Here is a 12,500-nt window from a genome sequence, read left to right as displayed (position 1 = left end):
GAAAAATTATCGAAGTCAGGTTTTTTTTACCAGAAAAATGGAAAAAGAAAGCAAATTTTTAAGTTAAATGCTGCATTCAAAGAAAATTAACAAATAAAATAAAAAAAATTAATAAAATTTATTTATACCGCGCAAATTCAACTATACAGTTTTCAAATCCTCCCGTATGGCCTGCAGTAATCACATACAGCAGAATTCTCCTTTTAAGATATGTCATGTATGTTAAAAATAATTAAGTGAAGCTATGATCCTCGCAGTTATGAACGCAATTTTTGCAATTGCGTAAAGAAGCCTGAAAAATTCAGGACTTCAACGGGGTTTGAACCCGTAAACTCGCGATACCGGTGCGACGTTCTAATTAACTGAGCTATGAAGCCACTGAAGTTGGGAACTGGTCATTTGTGGGTTCCAATGTTCCCGTGAGGAATGAATCAACGATATGAAATGATACATGAAATAGATCATATATGAACTGCGGATATGAAATCAAGTAAAGCTATGATCCTCGCAGTTATGAACGCAATTTTTTTTTGGAACTTACAAATGACCAGCTCCCACCGTCAGTGGCTTCATAGCTCAGTTGGTTAGAGCATCGCACCGGTATCGCGAGGTCACGGGTTCAAACCCCTTTGAAATCCTGAAATTTTCAGGCTTCTTTACCCAATTGCAAAAATTGCTTTCATAACTGCGAGGATCATAGCTTCAGTTGATTTTATATCCGCAGTTCATATATGATCTATTTCATATATCATTTCATCGTTAGAAACAATTGTTTAGAGTTCTGTTGTATGCCTCGCAAGAACACCGTTGAATTTCCTGTATTGCCTCATACTTTGTTCAGTTATTGCTTTATTATTTATGGAAATGAAGGGAGATCTAGATATTTAGATAAAAATTTAGAAACCTATTTTGGCGATTTCACGTGATATTTAAGTCTAGACTAGGCCTAATTCCCATTGACACTTGTCCGTACATGTGGGTTGAGTTTGTTGGTTGTTTACTGAGTGTGCTTCGAGAGGTTTTTTTCAGGGTACTCCCGGGTTTTTCCCCTCTCCTCAAAAACCAACGATTTGATATGAGTTGATTTGATTTCTGTGCAGTGCATAGTGTCCCAAAGTAGTGCCCTAGCGCTAAATACTGTTGAAACTCAAATAAAGTTCATTATTTATTATTAGTTTTATCACATGCGGTGCAACATTACTGAATGCTGATTGGCTGAGAAGGAGGGGATTTTTCCTTAATCACGAGAGAACTTTTGGTAATCAAGAGGGAATGATTACTTGATCCTGATTGGTTAACAGTTGCTTATCCAGAGCAAGTTACAAGATAATCTTCTTCTAGATTAAACTACATTTTTTGTCCAGATATGAATTACATTTTAAGCGCTATTTCTGTTGACAGCAACAATTATTGAATTGAACTTAAACCAAATCGGAGGGAATCGGTTGTAATTTTTCGCGGCACCGAACCGGTTTCCCTCAATAATTTTGCCCTTTATGTGATAAAAATGTAATCGCCGTGTGTCCTCGTTTTCCAAATTTTGCCCGAGTCGAGAATTTTGTGAAAACTTTGAAAACACATGTGAAATTAATCCTTAATTGTCCTCGGGCCCATGCGATTGCATATACTAATTACTGGTTGCACCTCAGGTTATTTCGCGATAATCACCTAAGCGGATTTTTTCAAAATGGTCGCAAGCCGGTTTGTCGAGGTGACAGACAAAGAAAAAAATTGTTTTAAACAAAATGCATATTTTTCAAATAATCACCTGTGTAATTATACTTAAACAGTTATTTTATAATTAACTACTTTATTACATCCATTTAGAAATCGCTGGCAGTCCTTGTAAACCGACTGGCTCTTAGCAGTGCGATTTATTCACGAATCGCACTATCTATTTTTTGCCCAGCCGATGAGAAATGAGCACTAAAACAAAACAACAAGTCATATTGCAAGGCTTGTTTATAGTAACCAATCAAATTACAGGAAAATGAAAGACAAAAGAGTTATTGTGGGACGAATTTTGCAACTTTTGTTCTAAAAAAAAAATCTTCCCAGGGCTTTTCTTCGTCGAGAAGGGGGTGAGCGGGAAAAAAAGCCCTGGGAAAAGCCCTGCGAACGAGAACGTGAAGTTTCTGAACAACACGATCTCTTCCTCAAATGAAGGATTATCCTTCATTGTCAGTTTACTATAAATGAAGTATTATCCTCCATTTACATTACTCTGTCCCAGGATTTGTGGTAGCAGGTAAAAATTTTAAAAAAAGTAAAAAAAGTCCTCTGGACAGAATTCTAACTCGGAACACCCACTTTGAAGGAACTGTTCTTATCCACTGAACCACTTAAGATCAACTGACTGCATGATTAAGTGTGCCTATTATTTACCAATATTAAAATATAAAATACACATAAAATATTTTTTCTCGCTAAGCGCTGCATCTTTTATGTTCAAATTACCGCTCAAAATAACGTAGATATTTTTTGCGTAATTTTGCGTAAGTTTTCAAGTTGCGTATGTGACGCGTTTTCAATATTTTTGAACAAAATGCTCCGAAAACGTCAAGTATCCCAACAGAAGACAAGAACATCATTCTAAAAGCCTATTCTACGCAAAAAGTGGGTTCTGGAGGCAATTCTGAGAGTGGAAAATCAAGTTTACGTCCTGTTTACGACAGAAGGTAAATACATGCCCATGAGGCCGCATGGAATATTTAATAAAGTTACACGAATCGATAAAACGATGAAAAAGAAGCTCTTTAACACTTAACACCATACGGCGACCGTTGAGTTTCCGCTAGGTTACGACTCTTTGTTAGTGTCTTTGTTTGGTAACGTCGTCACGGACGATTCGTTTGGGACACTAACAGGCTACAGCTGCTTCTCTTAAGTTTGGTAACCGACATTTTTCACTTCGTAAGCTTGCTTCTTAGCGGGTCTTAATACACATCTACAGCGGCATTTAGAAGAAAAATTATTGACATTAAAAAAAAGAAAAAGACATCCTCGCAGTTAGTGATGTGGTAGTCTAATGGTTAAGTGAAGGGGTTAAATTTCTCAAATTTCGTCGCCTCTTCTCTCGTGCTCTTTCCTGCTCTTTATCCCGTTGCTCGTCACTAATATGATTTTCCCGCCAGAAAAACACGGGTTGCCCGAACACTCCCGTCCCCAGAGACTGTCCTGCCTGTCAATGATTTTCCAAACAATCTTACCCATGATGCTTCGCTGGCGCGCTTCGTGCGCCTGAACCCGTCCGCTAAAAAAGCAAATTGACGAGCGCGATCATAAATTTCTGGCTACAAAAATTGGTAGCTGCATGGACGTGACACAGGGGGAAATAATCTCATCCTAGGCCTCTCCCAGGCGCTGATTAATTTGATAACGAGAAACTAGAAATATATTTTTAAAGTTTTTATGACGAATGGGGATCCGCTCTCTTACCTCATCCTCTCTTGCGCGAAGCTAGTATATGTAGCTCGAAGGGAAAATATGAGCTCAATTAGAACAAGTTTCTTCGACTAATTAAGCAAAACGCAAGTTTCAGGGAGAACGCATGTTTTATGAGTCAAATGAGTCAATGAGTCTTTGAGTCATGAGTTAATGAGACTCACAGTCAATATAGCAATAATTTGTTGATTAAGACTAAGCCCTCGTTCGTTTCAGTGATTAGGCCTAAGCACTCTCTGAAAGTTTAGCTTTCATTTTATGGTTTAATTAACTGCACTAACTCGTTGACTCATTGACTCGTTGACTCATTGACTCATTGACTCATAAATACTTAACACTCAGTTTATGGTATAAGCGCCATTCTAAACTCCTTAATAGCGGCCCGTGGTTCCGTGGGTCCATGGATCAAAGTCCGTACTTTTAGTTTCGGCCAGGCGTTTTTCCAGTTTATTTTATGTACCGGCGTAAAATGAATTGGTACGAAGCACCTAAGCACGAGGGCCGTAAAATTGAAAAAACAAAAGAATAAAACAAAAATGAGCCTTTACTTAAAGTAGGGCCTGACAAATTGGGGTTAGTAAGATATTCATCACATCTCTAGGATTTTGAAACAAGAAAAAGAAGCAAAAACAGTAACTAGATTAAGGAAAATGCCCTTAACAAATAAATGTAATATTACACTTCCGATGTTGCTGATCATACAGTCAATGGTGCTCACAATATCAAGTGGAACCATTTTGAAGTCTTGGCAAATGGAAGATCTGATTTACATTGTAAAATAAAAGAAACCTTACTAATACGCTAACTTAAACCAACGTTAAACGGAAGCATTGGCAGGGAGAAACTCTGGTTGTATTAATTAACCAATTAATCAACCCAGTTTTCACTGCTTATATTGCATTTATTCGTTAAGGGCATTGTTCTTAATCTAGTTACTAGTCTCTTTCAAAGTTTTACACCGTTATATGTATAATTAAAAAAAAATGTCCAACCGTTACTTCTGAAGATGTATATGTTGTATCATACGAAACGTCAAGTTAAAATGTATTATAATATGTTTATCATTGAGAAATGTTGTTCTTAACAATTGGTTTATTCGTCAGCTTTCGTTCAGCGAGATTTAAAGCGCGCGGAAAGTTTGGAGAGCTCTCAAGATGCGTACCGAGTGCAGTTGACCGAGGCGCAACTCTTGACTAGCTTGTTGACTGTTTCCCAAGCTTCGTCTTTCGCTAGACGGATATGAATAAAGCGGAGCCAGTCCTTTCGTAAAGTTAACGCGTGTGTACTCTTAGCGTAATAAGAGGAGTATACTGCCACTTTTTTTTCTAGCGCAGCCAACGGATTTACGTTGTCATCGATCTCCGCAAGAAGATGCAGCTGCAACGCTGCACTAAGCCTTGGCTATTATCAGTTACAATCACTGTTTTGTAGATTTCTTTTTCTTGTGGTTATGCTTATGCTTGAGTCACTTTTGGTTTGCAATGATTAACAAGCTTTATGGCCGATGATGCGGTTACTATGTAAATCAGGCTGCTTCGAACAAGTCGGCCCAGATTTACGGGACAACATTTATGACTCTCAGTAAACGGGAGCTTTTTAAATCCTCAAATTACTAATGTGTTGCAAAAATAGTCACCTGCGATGAACTCCACCCTCCGTAACTGTTTCCGAAGTGTTTAATTCCTGTCTTTTTAAGGGTCTCCACGGTAAAGTCGACACCGTCCGAGCTAAAGTCGTTCATGTGGTTGTTGGCAATTGAAACTGCGTCAAATCCTGCAAAACTGTGAGAAAGAGAGATTACGCCATGGAAAATGCGCACGTACGATTTTTGTTCACGAGTTGAGTAGTATCAGAAACGAAAGAGTGAGCGCAGCCAACGAGGGAGTTTTCTGATACGTATCAACGAGTGAATAAAAATCGTGCAAAGCATTTTCCATGCTGTAATGTGTTTATTTCATAGGTACTGAGAATTTTTTTGTGTAGTGTTTGGTACTGAAACAAATTCATTTCCCACAAATGGGGCGATGAAAGCAATAACAGATGGTTTAAAATAGCTCAATCGACAACTTGTATAATATTTCCAACTCTTACTGCATTCACAATATTACAGCAAAGTCAATTGTTTATTAATAACGGAAGCCACGCCAATAAACTGTTTAATGTTATGAACATAACTCCGCATTTAGTTACCATCACAGTCACTTTCCAGTTCTAAAGGCTGAGACGTTTCCATCTCTCCCTCTCGGGACTTGACAAAGCTGTGGCAAGCGTGAGAGACTGATTTACTGTGTTGATGTTAATGGGAAAATTACCACCTTGAATAACAGCTCCACTGAATAGCGCCATGGACTGCTTACCGGTATTCTGGGAGTCGGAGTCAGCGGTCGACGGATGGGCTCTTTCAGCAGATGACGAAGCTGTGGTACCAGCCATAACACTGCTTTAATAGCACTTTTGACATGTGCATCTGTTATTTCGTTGAAACAGTGCTGTAATTTTCTATGCTCTTCAAGTTCTTATGGCCGGATAGTTGTGCAATTTGCGTGGGTGTAATGTCACGCTCACTTAGCGCCTGAATCATCGTCTTTCTGCCACTGTGATTTCGAAGACTGTCATTTTCAATTCCCGCTTTTTGTTTAACAAATCGAAAGCGGTTCAGCATCGTCTGTACTCTTATTGTGGACTCACAAGGCGCAGCCGAGTGAGTCCACAACAAAATTTGACCACTTTGATGACGAATATCGTTGTCGATAAGAGTACAGACAACGCTAAACCACTTTCTATGTGTTTTTCACCACAATATTCAACGCCAAAGGAAGTGTTTATTTCAGAGCGTGACCAAAATCATGAAACAAAGAAAGAGCAAGCGTTGTCTATAACTTTCTCGCAATACGATTGGTTTATTTCCCAAAATAACCGTTCCTGATTGGCTATTACATTGCGTGACAAATTGACGCGAGCATGACGCGCACAGCATTGTCTAGACTCTTATCGACATAGGCAAATTAGCCAACCCGATTACGAGACCATTTTCTTCAATAAACCTTTGACTTTGTTTATGGTAACAACGCCGGACTTAAGCCAGCCTTTTGTTGCGAGCGAATCTGGCTTTAAACCGTTGTTTACAGCCAGATAAAAGGAAGTATCGTCTTGATTCATTTTCTCAGGCAGGTCTCTTCCTGGCCAAAAAAATTGTACACCGCAAGAGGATCTCTTTCAAATCGTCCGTCGCAAATATTTTCGGTCGTACGGTTCTGACATCGCTGCAGTCTAGTCCAGGTCTAGTTTTTGTTTGCCATTCTTTGAACTCCGAGTACTCCACTCCGCTTGCTGTTTTCTGTAGCTTTACATCTCCCCAGCACATATCACAGTGTTCTTTGCACCCACATACCGAGCAAACCCTTGTACGTACAAAATTTTTACAATGTTCTTAATTCGTCGCTTGTCAAAGCTACTGAAGCTTTGGGTTTACTTCTCTTTCCTTGCTTCTTCAGTTGTTTTTGACTAAAAACCTCTCTCAGCTGGTTTTCTTATTTACCAAGTCGTTTGTCATGCTTGAGGAAAAGGCCTTTCAGTTGTCGTTCCACGCTAGCAACTAAACTTCGAAGGAAAGTCGTCTCGTATTCATTGCCATCTTCAGTGCAGACGGAGATGATAAATTCATTTTGGTCGATGAATTTCGTATTCATTCAGCTCAACCTCTGGAATAACTTCCATTTTCCTCTCTTCCGCCTTCGTTTTCAAAATTCTTGTTTACGAGAAGGACCTTGCATACGGAACCCGCGCCCGCAGTGCGCGCGACAGTCAAAACCGTGCTATCCTGAGCTATCCTGTCAATCATTTGCCCTTTCACCGGAAACAGGGCATTTCGGTTTTTGTCGATCTATCCCGTCGAAAGGACGCTACTAAAGTGTTTATTCGCGAAGTCAGTACAACTAAATACATTATCACTATGGTTTTGCCGTCTTCCTACACTTGATTCGAAAATACCAACCTGAATTCGTCTTAGAATAGTTAGAAAAAGCACAAATAACAGCCAAAGCACAACAGCTTACGTTCGAATTCTGCTCGCCGACATACTAAGTTTGTTGACAAAAAAAATGCCACAAAATGTTTTAAATGGCTTTCTGGCCCTCTATTAATAGCGTTCACGTAAATTTTAAATGGGGTATCGGGAAAGAAAAATTGTCAAGCTGATATGTGTTTCGTGTAAACATACATTTTCAAGTTGCAAAAATTTGTATAAGCACTACAAACCTTTTACTGACCATTACTCGAAGGAACTCGCTTTAAAGGCTGCAAGAAAGCCGCTGATGAATTTTGCACAAAAACCTCGGCCCCTAACACGGGAAAGCCAGACTTGGAAAGTTTTTTTAGCGGAAGGCTCACTAAGGAAGAGCTTCTAGAGCATGCCCTCCCGCAGGTCGCCAGATAGGTGCAAACAAGCAGATTCATTTACGAAAAGAGTAAGATCTAGAAGGTGCAGTCAAATTTTGTTTCTTGTATTGTGCGAAAATTTATTCAAAACTTTTCCCTCGCTCCCAAATAAAAACTTGCTGTGTCTTGCAATTCTACAGTGAATTACTATTTGGCCAATATGAGAATCAACATCAACGATGCACTCCCAGGGGTTTGGGTGAAGAAGAGAACATGGCTTATTTGAATTTGGGAACAGAGTAACAATATCAAAATATTTTAGGGAACAAGGGAAGAAAACCAATATTTAAATTTTAGGGATAAAAAAGCTGGGAACAAGTTTGAAAGTAATTTGGGGAACAAGGAAACACAAGCAAATATTTAAAGGGAACAAGCACCTCTCTCCCCAAGGAGGGCCTCATTAAATGTTCTGCCTCTTTAATCAAACAGCTCCAACAATTTTTGAATGACCGACACGAAAAGAAGACTCTCTTAGAGAAATAAATTATTTATAATCACTTTAGCATGCGAAACAATGCTCAGATGCTTACGAGCACCCTCATGCCCGTGTTTGTAAAAAAGCACCATGAGGTATTCCTTGCAGCTGGTTTAGGCATTGTTTCATCTTTCAACATTGGGCAAAACCAAATCTACTCCATTCTCAGAGGGCACTGGGGAAAGAAACCAGAAGAAAAAGCTAGCCTTTATACAATTCTCCCAAGGCAATCTTTAAAGAATAAGACTATTGAAGGAACACTTTTGAGTGCCAACCCTAAGTCTTTTAAAACAAGTGCAAACAATATTAATAGTCCTTAAATTCACAAAATGTCTCATATTCAATTAGATTTGGCTGCAATATTCCTTAAAACTATGCAGAACTATTTACCATAAAATGTGGAACATTTCCTGCCTTTCTAAATATGCCACAAAAGGGCTCCAAAAAGCAACCAGTTAAGTTTTTAGATAAGATAGTGCCTCTATGGAGATCTGACACAATACCTAAAAATTAAATAATTTGATGCAATGAAGACATTGAATGAACAAGCAATAAACAAACTGCAGCAATGTATTTTAAGTTCATAAAGTGGGGATGAAAAAAACAATTCTTCAACTGATGTTTCACTATGCATTTAAATTAATTTTCTATCAACAAGTCAAGGGACTGACTTTTCAGTGTCTATTCACTGGTATTGATTTACGTTTCCATGATAAGTTTGAAAGTCAATCTGGCAACCACAGTGCCCTATGAAATGGGAAATAACTCTATCAAACCCTTTAAACTAACATTTTACAAGGGACACCATTGTTGATGCCCTGCAAAGAACAAAGAATAAATTGAAAGGAGAGTTGGTCGGAGTTTATCCACAATGGACAGTTAGTGGCTGCATTCACCAATGTAGAGACCAAACACATCAAGTTTCTTCTCAAGCAACCAAGTGTTCAAGGAGCTATTCAATTTCCAAAGAACACTATGGTAGTGTACCAGTACCTGGGTGAATTCGGGTCCTGGCCTGAAAATGAAACTTGTGGAGCCAAACAACTTGTTGAGCTTAGTACTTAAACTGGGTAGATAATCATGTCTACAAGTATTGTCTATTCAACCAACAGTTTCTCCTAATTTTGTGTACCATTCACTTGTTGGCCATAAATCGCTAATTCAAGTACAGATTCAAGTCCTTTCAAATCATTAAAGTTACTTTGCGCCACAAGGAACAATCGAAAAAATACAAGCACTGAAGAACAAACTGCTCAAGAATGCACGCCTCCTTTTGAAACAGCAGAACAGAATCCTCGAGTCACTAAAAAAGTGCTGCATGCTACGTAGATGTTAGCAGAACGATCGCAAGTTGTAATCATTGAAAAAAAACTCCACTCCAGATCTGATAGACGTTGGTCGTGCAAGACTCGCCAAGCAAGTGGAACACCCAACAGGATTGTTCGTTGTTTGGCACAGCAGAAATTGTTCCCCTCACTATTAAGTTCCAACCCAATAAGACCAATCTTGCTCAAATACAACAACAATTTTTTCGAATTCGGCAGCAGGCAAGCTCATCACAAGCCATCGAAGTTGGCATATTAAAGCAGCATAGCGCTTCACCTGAAGTTCGATCATGGTGGACACAAACAAGGGGTGTAAGAACTTCCTAAGGTCAGACGACCAAATGTGATTGACCCAACACTCGTTAGAGCGGCTCAGTTATCGGACATCAAAGTGCTGAACAAACCAAGGGATTTCGTCGTAAAAATGTTCACTCAGCAACGTCTTCTTCTTCTACAGAATAAAGTTCAAAAGCGATCCTGGTTGTTAATCACATGCTAGCCCAATCCATAAACTGGATAAAGAGGATTGGCAAATTGATTGTCACAACAATGCGTCATTTCTGTCTCGCTGAGTTCAAAGAAGCGACGGTCAAGAGAGTCACAAGGGAAGGCTGAGCGAATGTCCACATATCTAACCAATCAGAATGTAAACAATTGGCGTGATATCGGATAGCACAGTTTTTCCCGCTCGCTGAATTCTGATTGGTCAATTTAAATTTCAGTAGCTCTCGCCGTATGCAAGGAGTCAGGGTGGTTTAGTGCTCATCAACCATGCCTCCCACCTCTGTGACCCGGGTTCAACTCTGGCTCGGGTCGGATGTGGGCTGAGTTTCAGTCAATCTCAATCTGACTCCGATGGTTTTTCTCCGGGTACTCCGGTTTTCCTCCCTCTTCAAAATCGACTCCCGGCCTATTCCATCAGGCTGTGGTGCTGTGCTCCGAGGTCATACATGGGTCGTGCTCAGGGGCCGAGCGCCTAGCCGGCAGCACAGCTCCTTCGGTCCGACCTCGTCGAGCTGCGTCGTTGCGGTACTTTGCGACGGCGATTAGCAGCGACAATTATTATGCGACAATTATTTACCGAAAAAATCCGGAAATTTCGGTTGGAATGTAAATGGTAAGCCTATTTTGGTCTTCTCAAATGGAAAATTTTCGGAGAAAATGGGATTTCTCGAAAGGTAGTCCAAAATTCCCAAACGGAAAACGTGTTTATCATTTGCATTCCTCCATGATTTTGCCTCCCTCCAGACTCTCTCGGACATTTGCTTGGTAAACGTGAACGAATTTTGCAAACGGTAAACGCCTATCCCAAATAAATTTCCCATTCGGGAGTTTTTTGCTTACCATTTGAACAAACCTAGTACCAACTGGTTTCTGCTTTCTTGACTGACAGTCGATCAGGATATATAGTGTAATTTTTGGAAAACATTCCCTAAGTTGTTTTGGGCCACTTCTGCGGTAAAATCGTCGAAGAAAGCTAGGACCATAGCTGACTTAACTGATCCGCTTTCAAATAAAAAAAATAGAAAATAAAGAAAAATAGGAAAAGGCATCTATGTTACAAATATGAACAAAACTTGACTTAAGGCGCTCTTGAACCAACTAGAGGCTTTTGTTAAATTTCGATTTATTTATGTAGATACTAATATAATTTGATTTACAAAAACTGGCTAAGACCTACGGATCTTACTTACATTATTTACAAAAAATAACAATTTCTTTTAAAATATTTATCCTACATTTTACCGCTTTAACCTGATACATACATATTCCTTTGACATACCGGTGACCCAGAACAACGTTTTGTTGCAGATCAATTCCGAATTAATTTTGAACAGTTCCTCTTTTAGAAAGCCAAACATGATATATTTAAAAGTTACGCAATGAATACACTCAAAGGAAAAGGTGTAAATCATAGACTAATGAAAAGGGGTTCTTTGTACCTCAGTGCAGAAGCAGCGCTCGGACTGGCATCCAATATGATCGACTTTTGTCCTTTGTAAATATGCCGATATACATTCCTGCCGACAAATGGAGATTCTAAGTTCCCCACAGAGACATCAGCATCTCTAATGTAAGTTGCTACATCCTTAAAAGAATCGTTGTATGAGCAATATCCATGCTCAACGTAATACTTCGTGGCCGCAGAAAAACAGATGTCACCAACAAAGAGCAGAGTCACTCGTTCTGTAACAAGAAAGGAAAAAGTGAGATATATTTTACACAGCAACGAGTGTTTTTGTTGCCACCCAGCCCATTGCCACGCCGTCGGTCTGTTTGTAAAGCTTACCATCAAAGCTTACCATCAAACTGGACGGCGTGGAAATGGGCTCTTCCTTGGGTCCACTCATGGTTAATGAAGGTACTCGGATGACACGTTTGCTACGATGAAAAATGTACCAGCAGCAGAAGATTTCTCATCGGCGCTTAATAGCTGTCATCCATCCATAAATTTCACCATGGAACTACCTTCTGATAACGAGTTACCGTTTGTCGGTATGGAAGTGCTCAAGAAAGGCTGTAAACTGGAAACTAGTGTTTATCAGAAACCATCAAACACCGGCCTACTGCTCCACCACCAAAGCCACATTGATAAAAGGTACAAGAAATCGCTACTGAAGACCATGTTACATCATAAGTTCCATCTGTCGTCCAAATGGGAGTCTTTCAAATCTGAATGTGATCATCTCACGACGTTTGCAAACCTCAAGTTTCCTGATGGCCTCATTAATTCCACTTCTCTCACTATGTCACCTCAGTGATGTCTGAAAACCCTGGAGTGCAAGCTCAATTATCCCCTAACAAAAATGCTGTTCACT

The 12,500-nt window shown here is 39.6% G+C and overlaps 1 protein-coding gene across 1 annotated transcript in view; it reads right to left on the bottom strand.

The window, feature by feature from the left end:
* LOC137968871 (capsule biosynthesis protein CapA-like) overlaps positions 1-12,500 on the bottom strand; it is a 28,118-nt gene that overhangs the window by 11,346 nt on the left and 4,272 nt on the right. Inside the window, exons 2-3 of the mRNA XM_068815343.1 lie at positions 11,625-11,868; positions 5,081-5,225 (exon numbers count right to left, since the gene is read on the bottom strand). Of these exons, the coding sequence (XP_068671444.1) occupies positions 5,081-5,225; positions 11,625-11,868 (389 nt within the window). The remainder of the gene's footprint in view (positions 1-5,080; positions 5,226-11,624; positions 11,869-12,500) is intronic.

Source organism: Montipora foliosa, chromosome 8 (genome assembly GCF_036669935.1).
Source record: "Montipora foliosa isolate CH-2021 chromosome 8, ASM3666993v2, whole genome shotgun sequence".
Classification (NCBI taxonomy): domain Eukaryota; kingdom Metazoa; phylum Cnidaria; class Anthozoa; order Scleractinia; family Acroporidae; genus Montipora; species Montipora foliosa.
This window is presented reverse-complemented; position numbering and strand designations above follow the sequence as displayed.